Source organism: Patagioenas fasciata, chromosome 16, assembly GCF_037038585.1.
Source record: "Patagioenas fasciata isolate bPatFas1 chromosome 16, bPatFas1.hap1, whole genome shotgun sequence".
In the NCBI taxonomy this organism is placed as follows: domain Eukaryota; kingdom Metazoa; phylum Chordata; class Aves; order Columbiformes; family Columbidae; genus Patagioenas; species Patagioenas fasciata.
Genome location: NC_092535.1, coordinates 8,521,441 through 8,547,798, shown reverse-complemented (window position 1 = coordinate 8,547,798; position 26,358 = coordinate 8,521,441). Strand labels below are relative to the sequence as shown.

The 26,358-nt window shown below is 45.3% G+C and overlaps 1 protein-coding gene across 2 annotated transcripts; it reads right to left on the bottom strand.

Moving 5' to 3' along the window:
* Nucleotides 1–91: 91 nt before the first annotated feature.
* Nucleotides 92–22,250, bottom strand: CABLES2 (Cdk5 and Abl enzyme substrate 2). Of its 2 annotated transcripts, XM_065849948.2 has the most exons (10): nucleotides 21,754–22,250; nucleotides 9,928–9,999; nucleotides 9,649–9,741; nucleotides 8,879–8,956; nucleotides 7,304–7,412; nucleotides 6,518–6,683; nucleotides 5,680–5,783; nucleotides 5,183–5,289; nucleotides 3,665–3,869; nucleotides 92–3,161 (listed from the first exon to the last, which is right to left on the bottom strand). In XM_065849948.2, exons 1-10 carry the CDS (start codon nucleotides 22,248–22,250, stop codon nucleotides 3,021–3,023), a joined length of 1,572 nt encoding a protein of 523 aa, XP_065706020.1. In that variant the 3' UTR covers nucleotides 92–3,020. The 2 variants fall into 2 exon arrangements, with proteins under 2 accessions (XP_065706020.1, XP_065706021.1); XM_065849949.2 differs by lacking the exon at nucleotides 9,928–9,999.
* Nucleotides 22,251–26,358: the final 4,108 nt, after the last annotated feature.

Sequence of the window (26,358 nt, the reverse complement as noted above, 5' to 3'; positions counted from 1 at the left end):
GGCCCCCCAAGTCCCTTTCCCCTACACTGCTCTCCAACAGGTCATTCCCAACCTGCACCAGGGCACATAAAAAACACTCCGAAAGACGACATTTGGTTACAAAACACGTATCAAAACAGTGTTTATTTCACAGCATCTTAACCTCACAAGTTCATGGGGAAAATATGGAATGGGCTACAACAAAGACCTTTAAATAATGGAGTAAGACAAACCCAGTATTGTTGACATGACAAGGTACAACAGCCTCTTCTCCAGAGAGTTCTCCAGCATCTGTACACAGTGGCAGAAACACCCTTGGCACAAACCAGTGCTTCTCTGCAAAGCAAGAGGAGTTGGGCTGGGAAAATGTCAGGCCAGCATATTATTAATATTTTGGGTCCCAGTTTATTAATGGACAAGGTAGTAATAGTTCTTTGCCACACGGTGGCAGCTTTTCGGTGAAAAGAGAAAGATTCCAACACAGGACTGCAAGCTATGCTCTAGAAACGGAAAAATCAACACCAGTTACCACATCCCTGCAGAAGGGCTGTTTCTGCACAGACTCTGATGTACGAGGCACAGATCAAAACCACGGGACGGCATCGGCCCCAAACCTGCGCTCTGCCAGAGACACCGGCCCAGTGTTTGCTATACCAAGTTGTTTTTGGCCTGTGCTCCAAGCAGCTTTTTATGCTCAGGAACACCGCACATGCCCAAGCTGACGTTTAGAGTAACCTTTAGACAACATAAAGCATCCTGTAATTTAGTGCTCCTTATCCTAATTTGTTCTTCTGAAAAAGAAAACAAAAGCTTGCCGGTTTATAATGAGAAACTGTAACATCAGGGAGTGTAACTCCAGCCTGATACCCACTGCAGCTAGACAAGCTTCCACTGAATAGAGACTGCAAAGTGTTGGAAACCAAAGTGTATTTTTTTTCCTTAGATGGTGAGAAAGGAAAGTTAATTTCGTTACAGAAAACTCTTCATACACTAAACAAAGAGGTTCCGAGAGAAAGACAATTTCTTATTCATACTAACCTAAGTGTTTTACTAGTTCTTGAGATACTGTGTAAGAAATTTCTTTGCTCAGTTCTACTTCTTTAGGAAGTGGTGGACCACTTCTCTTTACTAATTTGAAGGTCATTATACACTAGATGTTTAGTATGTCACTATTTCTTGCATGCAAGGACAGTTATATTCAGTAGGAAGTTTAGCTAGTAGGCAATTTTTTAAACCTTTTGAGAGATAACTGGCAAGCTTGTCTAACTTACGAGCTACTATCTCACTTAGGGAGACTGGAAAGCCCTTCTGTGTTAGAGAGAAGTCACAAGCATATTGAATTTTACACAAATAACTTGAAACTACATACAGCTGAACACAGTTACAAAGGATTTGATAGTGACTCTAATTACAATATACAAAAAAATACATTTTGAGCCCTAAAGAGGAAGGGGCTCCAGTAAAGTTTGCTGCAATTCTAATGAAGCCAAATTAGCTTCAGATAAAACACAGCTGAAGCACAAAGATTCAGCTTTGGTTTTGGCTACAACCAACACTTAATACAAGGAACAGGAATTTACATTACTTTACATATTGGATAGCAGGTCCCTCACCTCAGTCCAAGGTCTAGTATTTCACTTAGGAGACAAACTCAAATTACAAATTTCTCAGTTGTAATAGCCAAGCATCAGTTTTGTTCCTTGCAAATGGACACAGTTACTTGTACCCCAATATTGCTTCAGAAAATAAACCCTAGAGCCAATATCACAGGAGGTTCCGCATAAAATCAAGAGTTCATTCCCAACCCGGACATTTTAAAAATAAATGAAGGAATAGCCAATGGTCAGAGAAGTTATTTAACCTCTGCGTAAGCATCAGAGCACTGCTGAGCACCAGCCATTTAAAGTGGCTGTTCAGATGTGCAACAAATGCCAGTTTTATGAGGACCACCACAGTGATGCAATGCTTGGAAGAAGAGAGTGAAAATAAATAAAATAAAGCATTTTAAATATTGAGCATGCTTTGTTTCATTGGCTTAATTTGGCAGCAGCAGCTCTACTGACTTAGGTATTTGCTCAGAGCATGTAAGACCATATATAATACAGTCGTACTAAAAAGGTGCTTATTTCAGACTACGAACACTGAAACAGATAAAAATCATTATACATTTGACAGAAAACTGCTCTCAGTCCAGGGCTAATCTCCCACTGAAGAGTGAATTAGTATGGCAATCGCTTTGCTGCAACTACCTTGTTCAACACGTGGTACTTCGTAACACATTTTCAAACAATCCTTCCTTTTAAAATAAATGTTCTTAAAGTATTAATAGTTAACTAAATTAGAACAGAGTAGTTTCCATTTTGCTACTTATAGACCTATAGTATAGTAGAGAATAGATGCCCTGTGTATCATTAGTGCAGATATACTGGAATTGTTTTCCTTATACGCAAGGCCAATGCAGGTAAAGAATAAATGGCTATACAAATTCATGATTCCCCACTAAATAACATAACTAACTTAAAAAGCACTGGTACCAGACCAGCCAGTTTTAGGCACATCTTTAAAAAAATAAAGTATGCATTTCATTAATGTAAAAATGTGAGGATTCTTGGAAACATCTGAACTTCATGGTGCACTGGAATGGAAGTGATGCTTCCTTTAGTTTCAAGGAATACAATAAAAGCTTAAAAAAAAAAAAAAAAGAAACAATACCATAGTATTCTTCATAGGGAAGAACAGTTTTAGTAAAACCAAAAAGATAAATAAGGAATAATAAGCAGCCATGACAGCTGACAGGTGAATATTTGTGCTTTAAACGTCCAAAGAAAATAAAGTTCAATGACTGTTCTCGTACCATCCCACAGGCTTGGCACACATGTCCGTAACACACACCTCGACAGTTTAATCACAGCCCGCAGGCTCCAAACTGCGCCGCAGCCGTGGCAGGACGCGCACAGCAGCGCAGAAAGGCCAGCGGTGACGTCCCCAGCGCTCAGTGACGTCCCCAGCACCGCTGACCGTCAACTGCAATGCGGCTTTGGTTACGACTGTTGCGTGAGCCGTCTGTAATGAGGTAAAACTTGGTTTTCAGGAAGATAGAGAGCCAGTTCCAAAGCTACAAGGACGGTGAATTCAAAACCAATGAGATCTCTTCTGTTGAATCTGAATCGCTCTTCTAGTTTCTATGATAGTTATTAAAAAAGAGAGGGGGAGAAAGAACCAGTTAATCCACAAGATACCAATGCACTGTTAAATTACGTCAGTATAAAACAGGAGTCAGTGATATGCACTGTTAAATTAAGTCAGCATAAAATAGGAGTCACTGATGCACAGTCAGGGCTGCGCCTACAGAATCAAAGGTGTTGCCAAGGATCAGACAAGTAAACCAGCTTATCAGCTCAGCTGTGACACCCACACAACAGCTACGTATGTTTGCCTGAGAAGCAGTCAATGTAAAAATAACCTCGCTGTAGGATCAGTAGGACATTACACTGCACCAATCAGGTAGTTTTAATGAATTAAAATAAAGAAAAATCATGGAAGAACCCTAATGAGACAAGAAACTGACTGAAAGGGCTGGTCTTAAATGCAAACATGCACTGCTGCAAATCTTGGCTTTAATCCTTGTCTTGTTCTGTGGAATAGAGGGTTTTGACAATACCTGAAACAAATCTCCTGTACTTACATCTATAAGGTGTTTAACTTCATGTTTCCTGAGATCGCTGCTGATCTTGGCTGCGAGCAGAACACAAGCACCAGCGCACAGTTTGCGGTTCTGTTTGTTGAGTTTGCCTTGGAGGACGAGCTTCTCAAAGTAAACATAAGCCATGGAGACGGTAACCGGCTCCAGATTGCACTCTTCACTCAGGTTCCGCATCTCTCTCTTTAAACTGGGAACAGGAAAAGAGGACACCACCTCAAACATGATGGGTTTTATGAAATGCTGTAGAAATACTGCAGCCTGGGAACTCAGAACAGCATCTGGGCAAGGCTCCTCTTTGGAAAACTGTGATGTGGATTATTCCAGAGTGGAGAAGCCCAGCTGGCAGCAAGCTGGAGCTGATACACAGATTTAACCCTGCTGACAACACCTGCTGTGGGAGAACAGCTCTCCACCTGCCCATACACCCCAGGGGCTTGGCTACCTCACTGACACACAGGCTACTCCTGGGTGGTTGCCTATGGGCTCCCAAACTGGTTTGTGATTCATAAGACCAAACACCCCTGACCTACAGAACACCACATCAAAGCTGTGTGTGTCACAGCAGCTGCTGCACTGAGGCCTGTCTGCTCCCCACCTCCTGGAGGAACCAGGTCTGCAGGGGAAGGCAGACTGGTTTACACCCTTCCCAAAACAGCTGGCGTTTCACTTCGGCACTAAGGCTGAAGTGTGTGCTGCCCCTCAGGGCTGCCATCCGTGCTGCACCTGCAAGAAGCTCTCTGTGCGAGGACACTACTCAAAGCAGCTACAAAGAGGAGTATGCAGGACGCTGGCAGCACACAGACTCTGCCTGAGTGTCTGCTCCGCGCTGAGAGTTACACAGAGCTCTGGTGATTCAGCAGAGTTGTGGTTAAACTGGCTATTTCAGAAGGCCGCAACTGCATTACCTGCCATGTGATACCGGCAGGACTACAGCTCTTGGGAAGTGCAATACTGCATCTTGCTGATGAGCAGCCAGATACATTTCCAGGAAAACGAGGAATTCAGTGTGGCATAGTCCTGCCTTCATGAAATGCTTTTCTTTATTACAACTCCCCAGACCTAATGCTCTTCTTTATCCTATAATCTTATTAGAGTTCATGGTCATCAGTGAGCCTGGTAATTGAAAGGAGAAAATAGCCCAGGGGTCCAGAAAGACAACTCAGAGCAGGACTGCACTACAGCCAGCCAAGCAGGTTACAATATTTGTTTCAAGGCTATTCTGCTCCACTGTTAATTGGCTATGAATGTCAGTCCACCACAGTTGGTGAAACAAAACCCTTTTAGACTGAACTATGAAAACCAACTGTTACCCTTCCTCAGCATCCTAAAGATTCCTGTACAGGGTTGTCATCTTACACTCAGCTCAACTGGCAACAGAAAGATTAGTGTTTAATCATATATACTATTAATAGATCTAGTATTTGCTCCACACAAGTGGAAGATAAAAGCAGCCTTGTACAGCACAGAAGATGTTCTTGTTATTCGATGCTTGTCTCTTACCTTCTAATTTTGCTCAGAGTCAACTTGATATGAGGAAACTTCTCTCTAAAGGTTTCATTCATATCCTTTTTAAGGTCCGAGGGTTTCACATATTCTATGACTGTAGTCTGAAACATAAGAGGCAAAATTTACCATTTCTCCTGTGAACAGTACTAACAGCCAAGTCTTCCAAAGACACTAATGCAAAGGCAAACCTGAGTTTAACATTTCTATAATGTCCTAAGTAACAGAACATGTTGAATCTCTACCACAGACAATCTTAACAAAAATAGTAAGTGAATGGTTACAAGAAGCAAATGACAACATGGAGATACAGGTGAGGCTGGTCCTCAACAAGCTGAATGTACAAACCCAAATATTTGTATTTTTCTTAATCAATTCACAAAAAGCCACAACTTTTTCTTCCTACTGGAAGTTTTCTTCCTTGAGGAAGTTCTTTATAGGAGGACCTTCCAGGAACACTCTCACTCCCCTGTTCAGGTACGCCAGTCACTCACCATGTAAGAGGCAAAGATGAGAACACGTTTATGTTTTCCACAGGGCCACTGAGGATCATCCAGAAGATTTGGATCATACTCTGCGGCATCACCAGCTTCACTTCCTGAGTGGAAGAGGAAAGCAAAACAGACAGAACTTTAAATTCCGTTTCCTCTTAAAAAAAGAATTTTCAAACAGCAAACATTAAGTGTGTTGGCAGACCCCGTAGCACAGGTAAACTGCAGCTATAGTCACCTGTTTGCATTCCATGAATGCACCAGTCAGGTATTAGAATTATTAAAAACCCCACAAGTTCTTTCTCCAGCATGTGCCTGACGCACCATTTTAGACTTAGTGGAAACCAACAGTTTGTCATCCACAAATATGCACAGAAAACAACTGCACGAGACTGATTTCTTTCACCTATTATCTAGCAGACATCAGAGCTGTCAGGTTTGCTCTTTTACATAAGGGATAGTTGTCACAAGCTCTTCGACTCATACATTGTTACAGTGCTAGAAGACTGGGAGAATCACCTGTACCAACCTACACCAGATGTTGCTTGTTGAGTAATATGAAACTTCACACTTCCAAGGAAATGGCACTGTGCTCTTTGAATTGTGTAAACAGAACTAGGCCAAATATATGGAGGATGTAAGGAGTGTGTTCAAGTCTTAGTCCTCAGGCTCATCACGTCTGCTTCATTAACAAGTCTGCTTTACTAGGCTGCACTAAAACCAGTCTCCTTCCAGCTGCAGCATGTCCTTCCTAAATAACACACTTTATCACTTGCAATTGTTTCAGACAAACATTTTCTGCTGTGTGCGCAGCAACGACAAAGCTGGCGGCTGTCCTTACCAATGTCTGTTCCTGCTGGTATCGTTTTTCCTGTCACAGGTTTATATCTTGATCCAGGAAGACTCCGTGAAGCACTAGCTCGACATGAGGGAACAACACAATGGCTGTCGGCTTTGCGAACAACTAGGGCATTGGTGGGATACAAGAATTTTGCATAGGAGACAACCTTAAAGAAGAGAAAGTTGTTGTAGTTTCAAAAGAAAATTTATTGAAAAGCTTATTTCCAGTCATTTATGATTTCCCAGTTCAGAGTCCCCTGGAATTTGTATTTGGGAGTGGGGGCCTTGAAACTGTGGGACAGGAAGAAAGGGAAAAGTTGGATGAGGAATGCCTTGCTTCCATGATGCAGTGTGCAAGTGTTGTAGAAGATTTCGTGGGACGGCAAAGAGAAGGGGGAAAAAAACAAACAAATCAGTAAAATTTTGGTAGTGCATAAATTTAACTAAAGAGGTATAAATTTCACCCATGTTTCCCTCAAAACATCACTCACATGTTGCCTGAGGTACCAGAATTAAATCAGTTCTCCAAAGCCAGAAGCAGAAGCGATCACGGCCTCCAACAGCCTCCTCGGAAGCAGTTTTATCACAGGCCAAATATTTCAAAGTTTAAAGATCAAAACAAACTTCAACTGCTCCAAAAAGTTACAGCTTTCACTTTATAGATGGCAAAGTACTGCATAAATGAAGTGATCTGCCCCAGCTTGAAATGGTTCCGCTGCCCCCAGCTCCAGTCAGCTGTTTGGTCATTGGCATTACAGATCAAGAGACCAAAAAAGAAACTCCTTACCTTGCCATCAGCACCCAGCTCTACACCTTCCAGTCCAAGTACCATCTCAGTGGAGACTGAGACTCCCCCAGAAGGATGTCGTTGCTTCTGTCCTTCCATTTTTAGATCGCTAAATGCAGATAAGACAAGGCAGTATTGGAAAACGCAGCATAAACCCAGGCTCCTCTATGGCAAACACCAGAGTCCACCCACTACCTACAGCCAACACCGCCAGGTCAGAGTTCTGTGTGAGAACAGTGCATCCCTCAATCCCGTCTCCAAGAAAGCATTAATTAAGTATTCCTTTCAAAATTTAGAGATGTCAATTAACTGAAGAATCAGATTTAGCTTCATTTTAACTCAAATCTGTATCAATATACCTATTAAAAGCAAACTTTTTAAAATACAGTCTTTATGCACAAGACCATATCATTTATAACACTCTAATGCTCAAACACTTAACAGCCAATATGACTTATATTAACTAGTTTTCCAGGATTAGAAACTTGCCTTTTCAACTGCAATTTTCCAACCCTTGTGCACACAAGTTCAAATTCAGAATCAGGGCTGTGAGCAGAACTCTGCACGCAGCTTTGTCACCTATATTTCAATGCGAAAAAGCAGCTTTCAGTTGAAGAACTGCATTGCCAGCTTACATGCAGAACGACAGCGCTCAGAACTGCTCTAAAATAGCTCCAGTGACCTCGCTGCTTTTCTATGAAGTGAGAGAATATTTTCCCATCAACTATTTTTGCAGCAAGTGTATTTACATACAATACAATTCCCACCACTAAACATCCGTTTCCTTCCTCCATAAGTTACATACAGGACAGAAGTGACAACACAATTGTTTTGCCAAAAGTGGATTAGAACAAAAATCAGTCTTTTCTACGGTATACTTGTAGATCATAGACCTTCACAGAATCAACTTGGACTCCACAAAGCAAAGCTGCAGAGAAATCCAGTAAGTAGTTTTATTTCCTGTAAGTGATCATACTGACAGTTCTATACAAAGATGCAGAACACACACTAAAAGCAGTATCAGTCTAAACTGCTGCTGTTTTTCTCAGACTGCAAACAGTGACATTCATGGCTTAGGAGAGCTGAAAAAAACACAAACCAAAAACATTCTAAATTTCCTGAGATGGAATTTCACTCTAAAACCTTGAAGGGTTTCCAGTGAAGGTGGCAGCATCCTTCCATGATGCTCTGTAGGCTTTTATGCTGAAATAAGTGGTTTGTTGCGCAAAAGACAGTTGATTTCATTTTAGGAGCACTGGAAGTCCTACAAACCACATCATCGGTTCAGAGTTGGTTCAGGGATTTCACAGGACTGGAATGCTTTAATTGTGAATAAGTATCTGAAGAAAAGTCTACTTTTCCACTGTTTTTCTCTTGGAGTTTGAATGAACACTTTGACACTGTGGCAATGTCCGATTTTCCTGCTCTGATAACAAGCTCTTGTCCTTAAACTGTAAGCTAAGTAAGTTCACCTGCTTCAAAACAGGAGACTTATACCAACCATACACATTTGAAAATAAGATCTTTTGCAAACAACAGACCAGGCGTTTCACAAAACCATTAAAGACGACTCACCTGATCCGTAAACTCTCCCCGTAAGGTAGGATAGAAAAAGCCACACACAGTGTTCGTTTAGCACAGATTAACACTATTCTGTAAGCAGACAGGAAAAGATCAGGATCAAAATTAAGATGCAGAAGTTACAACACAGCTTTTTGTGAAGCACAAACACAGAACTCTTAAATTGTTCTGTAAATTACACAGATACTGCTATGGATTTTACGGTTCCAGAAAGCAGAGGTTTCATTCTGACTCTGTAGATCCTTAAAGCTGAGCTCTACATCAAACCTCAGCGTTCAGGAACCGCCATCACCTCGAGAGCTTCTTAAAGGCGATCCCAGTCTTTAAATATATACCTATATTTATGTCATTTTTACATAAACCTCATGAAAAGATAGAGATAGTATTTTCAATTTAGATGAAGTCTCACACCTCAATAATAAATATGAACGCAGCTCCCCCTTCTGCCCAGCAAATACGAGCTAAGAATTTGGCTAAATCAAGCCATCCTCCTTCCACCCCCCTCAGTTCTAATATTTCTGTGTGCCAGAGATAAGGAGGAAAATGATTTAACCTCCTTGGAGCAGGATGGCAGAACCATCACAATATTGCTGCAGATGTAGCAGATATGAGCACCTACCGCCTTTGATAGATGTCAGTATGAAATTACCGAGAGTCCAAGGACATCCCCTAATTAAATGGCTAATTGTGTTGAACTAGAATCTACTTCTGAGCACATCCTATTGCAGCTGAGCCCAGGAGGCACCTGGATCTCCACAACTTACCTGCTGTTCTTGGTGTCGTACTGCCTCATGTTCTTGATGAAGTGCATCTTCTTCAAACTTTTGTGTCTTGGAGACCCAGATATATGCTTGGTTCTGCAATTATAGAAAAAACACAACAAAAACTGTTAAGTGTTCTGCAAAAACAACAGTCATGCCAGTTGTATGATCAGATGGCAGCACTAGCATGCAGGACCTCATATTGGTGTGGAAGAGGGTGGAGGGAGGAGAGGACTGCATGCAACAAGTTGAGATTAATGCTGCTTTTGAAAAAACAAGTACCTTCGTACACTGGCATATTCCACTACGTCTTCTAAAAAGTCTAGAGAGCAGCGCTGGGAGATAAAACGCCTTCTGTAAAATGTACAACACCACGAAGAGTGAACAATATTAGTTCATGGCCTCTGAGTTTATGAACTGCAACAGATCTATGAGCTCTTATGACAAATGGCAGGTTTTTCGGATTTTTTTGTTGCTGTTGGAAGAGTGTTTAACCAAGAGTTTCGAGTTCCTAAAAAGGCCAAGAACTTGTCTCCCCCTCCAGGACCCCTACAGTACATACACCAACGGCATTAACGAGCGTTCACTATCTTCAACGTATAAGAACACCTACCTATAACTTCAACACCTAAAAAGCTTCCAAATACTCATTTAAAATCCTACAAGAAATATCACAAAAAGCCCAGCCCCCTCATTCAGGCAGGGGAATAAGTAATTTCCTATCAGTCTGTGGACAGATACAGATATATCTGTATGATGAGTGAACATCTGTGTATGTTCTCTATTCAGAATACAGCTGTGTCCAGCTGCAGGAGGCGATAGACCGAGATAGCTCAATAAAATTGACAGATCTCTCTGGAAAACAACAGAGAGGGCTATTAGAGAAAGCAAAGAGTACTCGGTACCCATCTGAAATCCCAGAAGGGAAGATGCAAGGAGAATAATAGTAGGAATCACACGAGTTAGTGTAACAATAATAAGATATTACATTTAAGAAAAAATAGACTTGACAAAGTAAGATACATGACAATTGTCGAAGTCAAGTCATTCTTTGTTGGTAGAGATTTCCAAATGAGTTGTGAATTTCTTAGAAGAAAAAAGATCACATTTCAAACAGGTAGGAGGATGAAAAATTAGTGTTCCTTTCTGTAAACACAAGAGAGGTAAATCCTCCCACAGGACTAACAGCTTCAGAATTGCCAGAGACTGCCTCCTACGAACCAACAGCACTAAGGGTGCTACTGAAAAACATTCCTGGCGCAGCTTCAATGCCCTTCACCTACACTTCAGTTTTAAAATTATTATATATATTTTTTTCGCTTTTCAGCAAGAACTGCACAGGAAATTTTAATGCTTTCACATATACACAGTTCTCCAGTGTACTTTGGCATCTAACCTGGGACAAAAACCAAAAAACCTTCATGAAACGTGAAGGCAAATCTCAAACCTCCTGGCATGAACACAGTTGGTAACACCCAGAGTCCTCCTGCCCTCCTGGGGACACTTGGCAAGATGCAGGTGAAGAGGCCACATGTAGAGAACAAAGGGAAAACACAGCTCAGGCCAATGATAATCAACATTGGTATGAAAAAAAGCACATTGTTCTGTAAAAGGATGCTGGTGTCAGTGACTGGGTGGACTGGGAGAGACATGGCAAGACCTTCACCATTAACTCCAGCCACCCATAGGACCCATCCAGAGCGTTACACCTGCTGAACATCACCTCGTTTTCTCAGTAACGGGGACAAGGGCAACAGTCACCCTGACCTGCTGCTCTAAGAGCACATCTAGAAGTCAAAACCTGCTGCAGGGAAGGGAAGATCCTGCCCCTCTGCTCCAAACCACGATGACTCATCCCCACTCTGCCAACAGGAAACTTCATTTTTAGCTACACCTGTAAAGAATATTTTCTGTTCTCAAGTGAAGCTGTCACCTTGGAGGAATCCCAGATGCCAAGCAAGACACTTTCCCTCAAATCTCAAAACAAGGCGTACATAAAGATCTCTCACTAATCCAGTTAGAGCACCTGGAACAGTTTTTGTGCTCACACTGATGTTTTATAGAAACAGCTCCCTGCTGCAGCCCAGGAAAGACTTGCTGGATTCCTTATTACCACTAACGTACAGAACTTCTTTATTAGGTAGCACAGTACTTGGAGTGCATTGCAACATTTCACACTTTTTGAGTAGTCTGCACTTACAAATATATTAATAAATACACTCATTTTTGTAGTTTGAATGCTCTCCTCATGCAGCTAATGCATATTCCAACAACAAGCAGCACAGTATCATTCCAGCAGCTGCTGGCTTCGATGACAAAAAGATGTCGAGTCACTTATCCTGTGCTAAGCAGCTTCACCTGGGATAACACTTCTTGCTTGTGCTCTGATCCACTGGAATTCAAAGGATTTTAAGTAGTTTACACAAAGCATTTGTTGCCAAATGCAACCTAAATACTAAACCAGAATACTAAGAGTTATACACGTGCTGTATGTTACCTTACACACATCCTTAGCGACATGCTACCTGATAACTAGAAATCAAAGTATCCAATGTTAAAGCGTTAATGAGTTCTGTGTAATTTCAACAGCATTCTAAAGAAAGTCCAAACACTTGTTAGCCAATACCAGCTATTTCCTTGGCAATTTCTAGGGGGTTTTCTTGCTCCTATATCCTTGGCCAAGAGCTCACCTGTGGGTGCTTTCCCCCACTAATTTAGGAGCCAGTAAAGCAAGACCCTCCCAGGACTTGAACCTTAAAACCAGCAACTGTGTTTACACAGCCAGAATCATGGAGGGACCCACAGAGAGAAAACAAGCGCGGCACATGTTCCCCGATAAGGGGCTATCACACACAGGAATTCTGGATTACGCCTCAGCTTATCTCCACGTGCACGCATGGACATACGCAATCCAAACTCACTGCCGAATCCCTGAGGAGCTAAACATGCACTTTTAGAAGCCCAGAAGACCCCCTGTGTTCAGGTAGAACCCCATAAAACTAAGTTTAGAGCTGCATTTTGACTCCCATCCTGGGAAGCAGCAGCCAGCCCACATGTTTATCCTTTCTGATGGATTTCCCACAGAGGAAACCCCAACTTCTGAGAGCTTCCAGCTTTGGAGTTGTCCTCTTCTGCTCTGGCCAGAGGGCAAACAATGGACAAGAAACACTCAGGATCCCCATCCCCAGGGCTGACACAGCTCTCAGGTGTTCCCAGCAGAACAGGACACAGCTAAGAACAACCTATGTATAGCACCGGTAATCCCTGCATGTCCTGTCTTATGAATTGAATGGAAAAAGCCGGTTAGGTCGCAGCTCCAGATGAAAGAGCAGTGACCTTTCCGACAGCTTGCCAAGAGTAATTTTCCCCTTCCTGCCCACAGGCTGAGCTACCCGCAGGCACCCACGAGGACCAGGGTGAAGTCTGCGGGTAGTTGGAAACGTCAAAGATGGCCATTCTTTGGCAGATAATAAGTAGAATGCAGAAGAGATATTAACCCTGTGCTATCAGATGTGGCTTCAGGCACACGCCAGCCTTGTCCACACCTGCTCCTGGGCCTCCTTGTGCTCCAAGAGACAGCAGGACAGCCCTTTGTGCACCTGTGTCCCTGCTCAGCACTCCCACGCTTTGCAACAGCCCTTGCCAACCTCATTTTAACTTCTAATATCAGTCTCCAAACTGCAGTGGCCACTGATGTTAAGCCACTGCGTGCAGCTGCCATTTGGCTGTTTTGAAGCTTTTGTCTGTTTTGCCCTTCTGGTTCCTGTATTTCTGCTAATTTCTTCTTTATTTTTCTTCTTTCTAAAACCTTACTGGGATTCTCTCCAGCAACCCAGTTAACCCTCACCTGTTGCACGAACAGGTTTGCACTCTGAGCCCAGCACACACCCAGAATTCAATCAGCATCCAGCTGTTCTCACCAACACAGCAGCTCGACTTCATCTTCTGCCCTGCCTTCTCATCCTCATCACTCCCAGGATCACCGAGCAACCCGAGCCTCCCAAGATTCTGTCAAAGCCAGACAGCGACACGATCTGAGACCTCCGGGCAGGGGACTGATTTTTGTCACACGGAGTCACATCCATACGATCCTAAAACAGAATCCATCGCCATTCTGCAGGACACAGCACACAGCCCTGGGCACCGTGCTTACAGCAGCAGCCAGGCTCATGACCTCTGTTGCTCTTCGGTCGTATGCACTGTTAATAGACAGGCAGAATGCGAGAGGCCAAGGATTTCTAATTACCATGTAAAATTAGGGGCTGATAGATAGATTTTGGTTTCTTATTTCTCCCTGGAAAGAGTTTTATTTTAAGACAGATGCCCCTTTGTAAGGTCCATTACATGCCTTGGTATAATCACAGCTGTCAAGGGGCTGAGTTATTAATATAACAAAGACAAAAATAATTTATTGTTTTTGGGAAGCACTAGCTTAGTAACAACTGTCAAAGGTAATTTGCACAAGAAATCCAGATCCCAAATCCTGTTTACAATAGGAAGACATACCTGTCAGATTTGTTTTGCCAAGACATATTTTAAAGATTAAGCTGTATAGCTTTCCTTTCTCACAGGCAAGCCAGCAATCCAATATGAACTGCACTTCAGTTAGACTACGTGAAATACTGGTGTCGAGGGATTAAGAAAAACAGTTCCAGTTTTTAAGCTTAATTTTCCACAACAGCCATTACTCACACAGCCCAGGAGACATTTATTGTTTCCAGGCTTGCATCTCAGAGTGTGAGCATCCCTGAGCTTGTCCCCGTATCCCACACATTCCCACCCCAGCGCTCACGTTAACAAGTTCCAGCTCACAAGCACATTGAGTGCAGTTCACCGGTAGCAGCAAGCTCTCAGTAATTAACACCAAAACGAGTCACAGACCACGTTTATACTAAATCACCATCAAAACCACATATTTGGTGAAACAAATGACTTTAACAAAGAACCTACACCATGAAGTGCCCAGCACTGAGCAAGCTGTTTTCATGGACAGATGGTTTCAGTTCTGACGTTCAACGAGAGGCAGAGAAGACACCCTGCATAAACGATAGTAAGCGTACAGCCAAGTCCTCCTTCTTTAAAAATCAGCTACTCACTGTTTTATGGCACCACAAACGTGCCGTTTAGATCGCAGGCCATCATCCTGAGAGCTTGTTCTGACATTTGTTTAAGTATCAGACCGCCAGAAAGTAAATACAAGTCCCACAGCAGGGTTAGTTTAAGTTATTCCTCCAGTAATCTTCATTTTAAAGAGTAAACCCAAATTAGCCACATGAGCATGGGAAGAACTTAATGCTTCAGAGCAGGTCCCTCTGTGAGGCCTCAGGATGAGGGAGGAGGCCCAATTCCTCCACCTTTGTGCTCTTACTCAAGGTTTGTTCGCAAAACTGAAGGGGTCCCAGGGGCTTTCCTGCAGGTCCCCAACAGCCAGGAGAAAATCCTGCACTGAGCCACCAGGAAAGCCACGTGTAAGGAAAATAACGTGGCATGCACCGTATAGCACAGGAGAGAAGGAACAGAAATGAAGTATCATTTGAATGAAGGTGGAGGCAGAGTAAGTGGGAAGCTCATTAAGCCAGGAGAGTTTTAAACACTAACAAGGAAAGAAATTAGACACTCTTCACAGCGGCTGCTGCTTCACTGCTGCTTCACAACCACATATGATTAAGATGTAATTCTACTAAGAGACGAGCTTTGTATTCATTGCCTTTCATAAATCACATTGTTTTGGTGCTAAGAGTGTTTAGACAATCCAAGGATAAAACAATGCCTTCCAGTAAGGATTATGAAAGCCATCTGTTGCAACAGAGCCACCAAACCAGATGTAAGGTTTGCTCTGCCCTGAGCCCACTTCTAAAGCCCACTCCTAAAATCCCTGCTGCTTCTCATAAAGCAACCAAGATGTGCTGGCCAGGACATAACCACTAACTGTATTTCTCCAAATTTCTACCAGTTTGTGGAGATGTTCTGAGCTCACCAACCTGCTTCCCTCGGCGCTTTGTACTCTGCTCACCAAGCACTGAATCGCTGACCGAATCAGGTGAGTGAATGTGAAATGTGTCCTTGATAACCCTGTGGGCACTACGCTAGAAATATTTATGCACTTTCCTGAAAGATGATTCTGATGCTGTCATTTCATCATGTACCTTATTAGAATAAAAGCCGTCAGCTTTTAAAATAATTAAAAAAAAATAAAGGAAGAAAAAAAGAGAAGCTTCTAACTGAGAAGGAGAATAAAAAACAGGTGACTGGAGGAAACCCCGTCAAAGACAGTTTAGCATGGTTTTTTGGGCACTTGGTTCTTCCCACCACATCACTCACCTCCTCCAGCCCACAATCAAAAGGCCTGTAGCCTGAGCAGGGCAAAATTTTATGCTCAAATTGCAGCGACCACAACAGAGCAAGTGCAAATCTGTCTGTGCTGGTGAGCGAACCGCTCTGACCAGCAGCAGTTCAGCCTGTGCTGCAGGTGGCAAACATCTGCCCAGCTCGGAGGCAGCTCTGGATGCTGGGCTGAGCTGGGTACCAGCACACGGAGCCCGGGCCCAGCAGAAGGTGGCTGCACATTCGGGGTGTTCAGACCCCCGGGATCTCAGCCTCAGGCAGCGGGGTCAGCTGGCAGCAAACTGTGTGTGTTAAAGACTCGATACATCTCAGGAATCAGAGGGATATCTCATGAAATGCTTCACTTGCACTTAGGAGAACAGTCAGAGGTTCTCACTTAACATCTTTTTTCAGAGGTCATACTATAATAATTTACAGTTAATTATACACACAACAGCTATAAACCAAAGGTTAGCAATTTAAAGCTTTGCATTTGAATAGCAAGTGTGAGTGGCTTTAGCTGAGCACCCTCCATCTGCAGTCACCTGCTTAACAACAATACCTCATCCTCATTAAATAATCCAAATTTCATTATGCTTGTGTGCATGTCAGATTTTGCATTTTTAAACTCCAACTACAGAGCCAGAAGACTTCAGAACAACCTTCAAAAGAAGGCTCACAAGCATCTGCAAGCTTGCTCAGTCTGACAGCCCCACAGCTTTAACTGGGTGACAGATGTGAAAAGGAGGAACATGGGACAACTGAGGTTAGGTCTTCAAGATTTAATAACTCAAACAAATACTGCAGGAAATTAAAAAATAAAAAGAGAATTATGCAAGAGTCTCTTCCTCCACCTTCCCCCCGCCTGCTTCTAAAGCAACCCAACCCTACCCAAACCCAGAGAAGAATCCATCTGTAACTCAGAACTACTCTTGAAAACAAAAAGCAAAGATCTTTCCCTCCCTGCCTCATCCCACAGTTCACAGAAGCTTGTAGAAACAGTTCACCACTGCTGGGAACTCTTCTGAACTGGTTCAGTTGCAGTGCCAAGAGCACACAAGAGCCCTGAAGAAGCTTCACCTACAGCCAAGTGAGGCAGCTGTCTGGTTGGCAAAGCAGATGTAAGTCTGGGCAGCCCACGTCTCTGCAATTGTCGAGGAGTTTGAGGCTCAGCAAGTCATGGTAAGGATCCCCAAGAACCTAAACATGTCTTTCTCATTGATCGTAAGACTACTACGGGACTTGCTTACTGGAGGTCTCAAACAGGACCCCACCAATTCCTCTCTGAAATTAAGCTATTTGGCTTTTGACCTGCATTTGGTAGCATTTTCCCCTCTCTGCTGATAACCTGTTGACTTGAAGAAGCAAGACAGTATCATTCCAACCACCCTCATCACCACCTGCTGAGAGGAACTGGGACCTGGCGCAAAGGAAAAGGTGGAAACGGCACTTCCAGAGCATCCCCAAACCCACTGCTGGGGCACCTGCACCACTGCTGTGAAAAGCTCGCGAAATAACTGCAGTTACAGTTAATTCTGTACAGACTTCTCCTGCCTGGAGATCCAAGTTACTTTAAAAGCCTCTGGACTCTTCTAAATGAAGATGTCAGCCCCAGTGTTAGCAGTGTTTAGCAGAGGTGTCCGGGATACCAAGACATGCGATTTCTGATCTCCAAGTCTCCTGTTGGGTATACAATTGACTTCTGATTAATGTATCTGGCCAGGAATGCCAGATAACAAATACTACAGGCAGCTAAAAATTACAAACATTTAATACCAGACACACGCAATTCACCTGCAGTTGCAAATACAAGAGAAAACTGCCAAAGCAAACTGTGTGTGCCAAGGAGGAAACTGCAGCCTTAACTTTTCAGCTGACCTTTAAGTAAAGTTCAGGTTTCGAATATGTTCGTTTTCAGCCCCGAGCAGCACATCCCAGTCTGCTCTTCTGTGACCTGAAAGATCAAAGCTCGCAGGCTCTGACAGATCCTGCTGCTTCCTAAAAAGCACCATGTGTGCTCAAGTTACTCCAAATAAGGCTTAGAAATTAAACGTAAGGTAATTTTTTTGGTAAATATTTATAGTTCTCAAAGTGAAAGCAGCAGCTAAGCTGACGGTAGGACAAAACAACACATTAACTGTCATAAGCATAAAAGTCTGACCAAGCATTCCTCCCATTCCACCCAAGGAACTAATTTGCTCACACCTATGTCAGCAATCTGGCATCCAATTAACACTTAAAAGCAGAGTTGGTCCAAAGTGTCACTGTTATCAACTGCTATTGAAACTCCCACCCTTAAAATGATCTAAATTAGCTCAGTCATTTCTGATTTATCAGCAACCACAAACCTGAGTGTTTGGCTCCCTGACCACTGGACACCAAGGACATTACAGCATCAGATGCATATAATTCAGTCTCTGTATTTATTCTTAGGCCCAGCAAAATGCACCAAATATATGGCAAAACCAGCTGCTTTACATTGCACTATAGTGAAACCTCAGAAGCACAAGCAGCATTGACATTCTGGTCTGTTGTTCCCATTCTTCCTGCTTTCATAACCTGGCTATTTTCAGGGCTCTGTTATCTGTGTTTCCTCAGAAAGCTCTACCAGTTTCAGACCCAGCTGCAGAAATTCATTAAAAATCTGTGAATGCCGGTTTGTTCGCTGTTTGCTGCTACCCTCCACTGCTTTTTGTAAGGCTTGTTCTTTGAAAGAACAAAAGAATGGGGCAAGATGGAAAAGGAGAAGGCATGGCAGGCAGATTAAGCAAGCTAGTATAATAACACAGTTGTAATTTCAGATCCTGTAAACAGAACATTCCTTAGGAAAACAAAAGTAGAAGGTTAAAGTCATTAAGCTCATAACACTCAGCCAGCAGCACAATGGAACAGATTGAACGGTGCCTCCGTGGGAGCGCACACCGCCAAAGTTTCCATCCTAAAGGACCTGACAGCTTCAGAGCAACTGAGAAACTCCACCTTATGTCAACTGAGCAGATCACCCATTCCTTGGGCTCTACCAAAGATCCCACCTGTTGCTAATAAATAAGCAGCAGCTGTAGCAGAGGTGCCGTCACATCTGTGCTGCCGCTCTCATCATCTTCTTGCAACTTCGCAAGCAAGTTGAACAAGATAAAGTTTTGCAATAAAACTGCCCAGTGAAACCGTCAGTTGTAGATAAAACGATCTCCATGGATCGGGGCAAGCCCCAGCGTGATGAAATCGCCGGACACAGCACTGCTCACCAAACACAGATGGAGCAAATCTAGAGACCACTCAGCCTGTGTTCCTGCTGCGTTTACAGGAGGCTCCACCGAGGGCAATTCGAAACAGCTTGTGACAGTGACTAAAAAAGGACTCTGAGGAAACAGCTGCCTTAAGTGGGCACCACAGATTAGATGTCCAGAGTCACAGCGCAGATTCCGCCTCCCCCTTCCCTCTGATGACTTCATACGCCTATGTTTGCACGATGCACAGTTAACCTATCTGGAGCGTAGCAACATTACTGTACAGCAAAGTGATGCCCAGATTCCTGAGTCCAAATGAAAGGAAACCCATTTTGCAACCGTTTGTTGATTTCTGAACCTTATTTTTCAAACAGCACATCACACAGAAATGGAAGCAGCATAAGCACCACTGTCCCACAGGAAAGTCCCTGAACCGTTCCTCGTGTATTTGCAACAAGAGGAGACACGGCCATCCTGCAGGGATGAAGGGATGCTCGATGCAGAGCAAGCCACGGAACCATCCAGAGAAAAAAATAAAGTGCTCCAAGTCCCTCACACTGCAAGTCACATGTGAAATTGCAATTACAGAGGGATGGTCCATCTTACCCACTCCTGTGCCCAGTGTGACTGGGAGTAGACACCTTGGGTCTAGCACATCCCCACACTGTCCTTGTGTCAGAAAATGTGCGTATTGCTATGTGAAAATGTGGATCTTCTGCCTGATAGCTTTGGCAGATGTTCTCCACTCTTTTCTTCTTTAAAGACAAAAAATAGATGAACTCTCACTCCAAATCACCCTCATAAGTGGTACACAAAATGATTAATGCCATACAATATACCCTTTCAGCCATCTCTTCCAAGCTGAAAATTCATGGTCTGTTCTGTCATTACTCAGTCAGAAGCCCTTTCATTCCCTCACTCCTCACACTTATCTCTACCTTTTATTTCTGATTTATCATTCTTTTCAGGTGGATTGATTAGAATTACTATAGTGGAACATAACTAAAGTGAGATACCAAGGAAAGAAGCAAGAAGGACATCATATGAGATGATCCTAGGAATATTTTCTTAGTATCCTACTGACTTAGACATGGGAAGGAGGAAGGATCGATCCATTTACACAAACTCCATCAGCCCAGAACTCAGTATGTACAGGCACACAGAATGTCATTGATGCAAAACTTGCCTTCAAGAGCTTTACCCACAATATTAAAGCAATTAAACTAATTGGACAGCAGCTACTGCCCTGGCTTTTGTGGACTGGGGGTGCTAAGAAGGAGCTGTGCCACAGCAACTCCCTTGCTTCAGGCTTTCCTGCTCAACAAGCAGTACACAACAGTGCAACCTGTGCACACAGGGCATCCATCGAGCATCCCCAGCTTCAATTTCTGGAAGAAGTACAGAAAGACCCCTTCCATTACAAGAAGAAAAGCAACGAGTGGCAAATGACAGTTCAAGAAGGAAAATACCCAGTAGGGATGACATACAAGAGCACCCCAAACCGTACTGACCAACAGGTACTTCTCTTTAAATTCACTTGACCCTCCAAGGAGACATTTCCTTAGGATACTCAGAACATCTCCACTGTGAGATGTATACCCATTAAGGCATTAGCAAAGCTACCCAGCTTTAAAGCACAGACAATATCTCTATTTCAGCTCACTAACAAAGCTTCGGAAGCCACTACAAAGACCACAAAGACTTTGATACTGCTCTGCCTATCTGCAAGCTCAGAGGGCCAGCTCACTTTACAAAGCTGTTTATGCAAGGAACAGCCTGAAAAGAGTTCCTTCAGAGCTCAAATCCCCAAGATCTGAGCGAGGGCCCGCCTTCCAGTCGATTAGAAAACCTACACTGTCAGGCTGATAGAAGTCCCTTAGAAATGCGATGGTAATCCTGCACTGAGGGCCAGAACATCCTCCCTGAGGCTGACTCAAAGTTCCCAGCGTACAAGCGTTTATTAATATCTAGAGTTACTGCAGCAGTAACAGACAAGCAGCAGAGATTCGAAGGCTCTACATCAGCACTGTAGCCATTGCACCAAGGAAGAGTCCTACCGAGCAATGAATTCATCGGCTACATCTATAAACGGAAAGATGCAAAAACCGAGCTCGGGAAAAGCAGGAGGCAGGGTTCAGGATATGGCAGAACTGCAGCCGAAGACTCAGCAAGTGAAATACTCTGCAAATCCCCCTCACCAGGCGCTCCCGCCAGCTGGGGCATCCTCCGCGCAGGCAGCCGCACATCCAGGGGCAGCGCTCCCCGGCTCCTGCAAGGCCGAATCTCCCCGGGACACCTCCGGCGGGGCTGCCCCGGGGCAGGTGCTCCCTCCCGGGGCTGGCGCCGCCTGCCAGGGCCGCTCTCCCCAGGGGCAGCCGTTTCCCAAGCTCCCCACGCCCCGGAGCCGCCGGCCGGCTGAGGGCCTTGGGAAAGTCCGTCTCTTCCCAGGGCCCCGGGGGGTCCCGCCGCTTCCCACGCCCCGCGGGGTCAGGACGGCCCCGCTGGCGGGGGCGGAGGGTGTGCGGGCTGGCCCAGCGTGCCCCGTCCCCTCACTCACCTCTGCCGCTGCGCCTCCAGCGTGAAGCCGCCGCCCGCCACACTCTGCGTGGGGCTCAGCAGCCCTGGGGCGCCCGGCTTGGCGGGCACCAGCATCCCCGGCAGGGCGGGCGGCGCCGGCGGGCACAGCGGGCCGCCCAGCAGCTGCGGCAGGAAGATGCCCCCGCGAGGGGGGTCCGCCTCCCCTTTAGCTCCGGCGGCGGCGAGAGGGGGGACGCCGGGCAGCAGCAGGGCGGGCGGCGACTGGCAGGCGGGCGGCAGGGACAGCAGGCGCGGGGGGGCTCCGGCCGGCTCCGCCGCCGCCTCTTCCCCCTCGCCCGGGCCGGCGGGCGACGGCTGTTTGTCGGCAGGCGGGCAGGGCGGTCGGCCGTCCAGAGAGATGTTGTTGAGGAAGAAGAGGGCGGCCTGTCGCCGCCGGGAGTCGCCCCGCTTCCGCGGCGGCGGCTGCTCGCGGGGCGGGCGGGGAGGCGGGGAGCCGCACGCCGTGGCCGCGGCCATTCTCCGAATGAGCCTCGGCCGCCCGGGCAGGGAGGCGGCGAGCGCAGCGCGGCCGGCAACTCGCACGCTCATTGGATGAGTCGCGTCGGGATGTAAATGAGTCCGGCAGCGGCCCAGCGCTTATTGGCTCGACTTGTCATCACGGGTAGCCCCTCCCTCTCCTCGCCGACCGGTGAGGCTCGGCTGGGTCCTAGCGCCGGAGCACAACAGCTCCGTCGGCCCGGGCAGCTCGGTGGTGCCCCCGCCAGGCGGGGAGGGGCTGCCCCGGTAGCCGGGCTGGCCACGGCCCGGAACACCCCTCCCTGACCTTCTCCCCGAGGCTGTCACGCAAACAGCCCCTTCCTCCCTCAGGTACTCCCCTACCACAGGCGCAATCCCACCGAGTCCCCACCCAACCACCCACCATGTCCCCACACGAACACCCGCCATGTGTCCTCATACGACTTTTTAAAAACTTCTCCCCGTCTCCCCACCCAAACCCCCAGTGACTCTGGTCGCCTGTTCCCAAGGTCTCCCGGCCTTCCTGCGCTCAAGGGAGGACACATCTGCTAAAACCATCAGCGGGCGGCTGTGTGCATCCGACTGCTCCTACAAAAGCAGATGAAGATGGTTGTTCCTCATGCTCCATCCCAGCAGCCTGGGACCCAGCCATCCAGTTTGCGGGGCTGGCATGGACCTGAGGGCACAGATCCCCGTGTGTGGCATGGATACCCATGCGCAGCCTTGTGACTCACTGGCAGCCCCCAAAACCCCCACAGAGGGATGCATCCCCATGTCTCCTGGCCCCTGAAGCAAAGCCGAAGTAGCACTGATCCTGGACCGTATATGGGCAAAGCAGGCCCGGATCTGGGAGAGCATAAACTTAGTATTTATACCCACAAAGTGACTCAAGGCATTTCTGCGCAGCATGCCACTTCCCGGACTGGTGTGTTTATAGTGCACGAAATAAACATATCCCTTAGGCACTTGAACTGATGTTTACTGCATCCAGGGATGATGCTCTGACCACTTGCCAAGTCAGAAAGCTCTGCCCTTTCCGCCGTCCTCGGAGGACGCTGATGTGCAGTGATGGTGTCTGTGCCACAGGGCCTGGCAGGGGAGGTTTGGGAGCTTTGCTGGGTGTGACGGACCCTCTGGTGACGAAGCAGGATGTGGGTGCTGGTGGCCTTGGTGTTCCTCTGAAACCGAAATGGCCCTTGAGACCTCTGTGCCTCCCACCTCGTGTGCTGCAAAATCCAAGAAGGATTTTGCCCATAGACATGGACAGATCAGACCCAACTTACCATTAATGAAGGACTACTAAGATGTTTATAATTAAACGTATTAATGTATTTGCAACACAGGACCCTTAGAATGGTCAATTCTTTTGACAAATATGTTTAAAGAAGCTATGTGACAACTCTTAATATTGCTTGCAGTTTATGACAGCAAACTGATGTCTGATTATATGACTTGAAATATGGGCACGGAATAAAAGATAGATTTTGAAACTGTCCTATAAAACACACACAGGTTCTATGCCTTTTCATATGGCTGTTTCATAAGATCCTTTTTTTTCTGGAAACTGTTGCAAGTGGGACATCAACACTTGTCTAATAGTATTAGTAATATTGAATAATAATAGGATTAGGATAGGAGACATAGACAATGTTTTCTTGTGGGCTTCCATTTAAAAGCCTACAGTGAAATATAAACTCTCCCCTTAAAATCCCAAGAATATCCTGAATATCTTATGCTATTCAATATAGGTCAGATTTTGAGCCTAAATTGTTTGGCAGAATCATCTCATATCACAGCTGCGGAAAAAATATTTTGGGATAAAAGGGAATTAAAATCCTTCCTACTGGCAAGCTCATCAAATAAGCCAAGGGATAAGTGGGCATGGAAACCTCGCTAGGCTTGCTGCAAACAATTCTCTAGAACCCAAGATTGGTTTTTAAAAACAGTTTGGTTTTTTTTTTTTTTTCATTCTTTCCTTGTAAGAGCAGCTGTGGGATGTAAACCGTCCCACTGAGTCAGCGCAGGATGAAGCAGCCTCCATAGCTTACTGGGTTGCTAACTTCAAAGCTGAATTTAGTGTTTTGAGTGTCGCTGCTGTTAGTGCTGGGGAGCTTTCATCTTCATCTGACAAGAGAACTAGCTCACAGCGTATGAGTACAGTGGGCACGTTGCTGTGTTTCAAGGAATCTGACACTAAAACAGATGGGTGGCACATCAGCATCGTTTCCACAAAAAGCAGGGGCTGGGTATAACCCAGAGCAACCTTTGCTGCCCCTTCCCTGCACTGAGGGAATCCCTGCAGAGGGGGCACAGAAGGAGCCTGAGATCCGTTTTGACTGGAGATGCTCCTAATTCATCCACAGGGATGCTGTTTTGGAGAAAGGTTGGACTCATCACAGTCTTGCTTTAAATTCTGGACCAAAGTACGCTCCAGTCTTCTGCAAAACCCCCAGACATATGGGAAGACAGGCAGTTTTGCATTAACAACAGCATTACTGCATGGATGTTGTGTTACTCCGACTCTCCAATGCTCAACTCATGCTCGTTTTGCTCCCAGAGCTCCTGTTCTACCTTAAAAAAGCCCTGAGCTGTGTGGTTGCAGTCAGGGGTTGCTGGAATAAGGAGCTGGTCTGTAGTGGGCCAAGCCTGTGAGTCCTTATTCCAATATTATGATGGGAATAGAGCCACCAAAATCATCGAGATTTTTCTACAAGCAAGAACTGCAGGATTTGGTCTAAGCATCTGATATGAGACAGCACTTTAAAGTACATATGTGGGCTGGGTGTTATATTTTTTGTAAAATCATAGCCCAAAATCAAGCAAAGATAACCAGGTCATGAATATATTTAGGCTGAGAACCAGAAGAACAGCCTTCCAGTTGGAGGAACTGCTAGTATTAAGATAAGGCACCAGAAATTTCTGGACACGTTTTTCCAGCCTAAGCAGGGTGTGAATGGGAATCCAAGAGACAGGGGATCAGGGGGGTCTCTGGAGGACTGGGAGGATGATGAGTAAATCCAGAGCTTACTGTCCCCTCTCTCCTGAACAGGCTCTGACCCAAAGACCTTGTCCAAAAGATCCTACCACAGTTCACTCCTAGTAAATCCTCTCCTTAAATCAGCACAGCCAGGGGGACCAGGGCTCTTTGGAGTTCATTGTCACACTCACCACATCCCCCTAAAGACCAGCTGCTGCATTTTTGGGACTATGTGTTTTCCTGAGCTCATCTTCCCCCTCCTATTTAGTATGTCTCAGAAAATTCCTGGAGGTACCATTCCCTACATGTGTTATATATATAATAAATAAATAAAAAAAAAAAAAAATTTTAATTGCATTCATATGTTGGACCCCTGCTGCTCTCCACTGGCACATCCATCTCCATCGCTCTCCTCCTGCATCCCAAACCAATGAGCCAGGTTTGACTCAAGCTGTTGGCCCCACCAATGCATTAGTGACCTTCAATGGCTTTAATCTGCCCCCAGTCGGTTCTGTTTGGGAGTCCTGGTTTCTCATGGCTGCTGATGGAATGGAGTGACCATGTCCCCGGGGTGCTCACCCGCAGTGGGTGACACAATCCTCTGCTCTGACTGCGGATTTCCAGTTACAGCAAAATAACTTGTTGAGCCCCAGGAGGCCGACATTGCCAGCAGACCTCTGTGCTAATAACAGTGTGCCTGGAAAATGACTCAGACTCTCCTGCGCGATACGAAGTATTTAAAAAACCATGGATCTGATTGATTTAATTGTATAGCGCTGTGCCTCTGCACTCTGTGCTCGAGTCGTGAAAAATGAATGTGAGGAATTGTGAATGAATGAACCAAACCCTCTTCCCTGAACCACGTGGCACCTCACTACATGCTGTTATTAATAGACGGATAATTTTCATGGGGGAATTCTGCAAAGTGTGTTTTTTGGAGAGGTCCCTGGAGATCAGCACCTCTAGCAGATGATTTGGTAAGAGCAATGTGTGCAGCAGAGCCCAGCTGCAGCTGGGGAACACTCAAAGGGTTGACGACAGTGTTCAAGGCAGAACAATAAGTCATGATGCCCAAGGGCTGCAGGAGGAACATGCGCTTTGGCTCGAAAATTCCCACAATAAACTTTGCTT

Excerpts from the sequence above, each read along its gene's own strand:
- CABLES2 (XM_065849948.2), bottom strand. The coding sequence starts at position 22,250 with ATGGCCGCGGCCACGGCGTGCGGCTCCCCGCCTCCCCGCCCGCCCCGC. Across the intron at positions 8,957-9,648 it reads TACGACACCAAGAACAGCAG|AATAGTGTTAATCTGTGCTA; the intron begins GTAAGTTGTGGA and ends GTCTGCTTACAG. Across the intron at positions 3,870-5,182 it reads ACTCTGAGCAAAATTAGAAG|TTTAAAGAGAGAGATGCGGA; the intron begins GTAAGAGACAAG and ends TCCTGTTCCCAG.